The following is a 1,466-nucleotide window of genomic DNA, read 5'->3' as shown; positions in this document are numbered from 1 at the left end:
CTTCCCAAATAATGATTCATTGTTGTAATATCACATGCATTTTTTTAAACGCGTGAACATTTTTTATAATGTTTTGTATGGCATCAACATTTTTCGTATACATTTGAAATATTTATTATATATAGGTTTAACCTTTTGAAAAATATATGATTTTTTTATAATGTCACATACACTTTTCGAAACACGCGAACATTTGTAATTTATATGCGATGCAATATTTTTTTGAATTAAGCTAACAATTGTTTTAACATTTTTTAAAGTTCAAGGTTATTTTAGGTTTTTAAATATATGTATTTACAGTATTTTCGAAAATAGGAATAAGAAAACGAACAAAGGAAAGACTGACGCCCAGAACTCGAAGTTACATGGACCGGACCATTAGCGACGACCTGACGCGAGCGGTTGCTCCAACTGGATGATGTGGTGTTTGAGGACGAAGATGCACCGGCAGATGAGAACCTCCGATGGATGATTCTGGTCAGAGTCCACATGGATAAGACGTTCAGCAACTATTGTTTTTTCCGCGCCATGCGTGCGGCATGGGATTTGGCTAGACCCATGAAGATCAAAACCTTGGAGGATAATCTCTTCATCATGCAATTTGATTGCCTGGGTGACTGGGAAAGAGTGACGCAGGGAGGCCCGTGGCACTTCAAGGGCAACCTGGTGATCATAGCCACTTATGATGGATTCACCAAGCCATCCACAATTGAGCTCTTCAAGTTCGAGATCTGGGCTTGGATTATTGATCTCCCAGTGGCCTACCATGGCAAGGTTAAAGCTCTCGCATCTAAGGTCGGGGAGTTTGTGGATGTTGAACCTTCTTCCTTCGATTTTGAGGGAAATTTTTACAGGGTTAGGATCCGTTTGGATGTTCGCAATCCTCTGAAAAAGGCTACCTCTCTCATCCGTGGTGGTGAGCGAGAGATCTTTGCAGTCCACTATGAGAGGCTCCCGGATTGGTGTTAGGTGTGCGGTATGATGGGCCATCAGTTTAAGGAGCATAGCGATGGGGTGCATCCTCCGTCTGCACTGACATACAAAAATTTACGTGCACCGGCGGCTACCAGCTGGGCTACTAGGCGCAGGAACAACAAGCAGCAGCAACAACCAAAGTCAGGGGACACATCTGAAGCTGGAAGGGGCCATCCAAAGGAGAATGTTACTGATGAGACTATGCTTGATGAATCTGACGGGAGCTGCAAAGGCCATCAGCTGCGGTGGTCATGGAAACCCCAAAGGAAGCATCGGGTTTGGAGATGGTGCCGGTGGAGAAAGGTGCTACAGGCGGGGCTTTGGTCCCTCTCAGCCCCCCGCCAAAGCAGGACCCAAAAAGATCAAGAACTACTCTGTCGCCTGACAAGAACAATCTGAATGGTGGTAAGAAAACACATGGTGGCAAAAACAGTAATGATGCGCGTTTGGCGGCCTCCTCAGGGGAGGACAGGGGAGGACCGCCGTGCGCA

The 1,466-nt window shown here is 45.4% G+C and overlaps 1 protein-coding gene across 1 annotated transcript; it reads left to right on the top strand.

Moving 5' to 3' along the window:
• Positions 1-528: 528 nt before the first annotated feature.
• On the top strand, positions 529-969 carry LOC141040849 (uncharacterized). Its single transcript, XM_073506964.1, has one exon. The coding sequence runs from the start codon at positions 529-531 to the stop codon at positions 967-969; it is 441 nt and encodes a 146-aa protein (XP_073363065.1).
• The last annotated feature ends 497 nt before the right edge of the window (positions 970-1,466 follow it).

This window comes from Aegilops tauschii, chromosome 2, assembly GCF_002575655.3.
Source record: "Aegilops tauschii subsp. strangulata cultivar AL8/78 chromosome 2, Aet v6.0, whole genome shotgun sequence".
Lineage (NCBI taxonomy): Eukaryota > Viridiplantae > Streptophyta > Magnoliopsida > Poales > Poaceae > Aegilops > Aegilops tauschii.
This window is presented reverse-complemented; position numbering and strand designations above follow the sequence as displayed.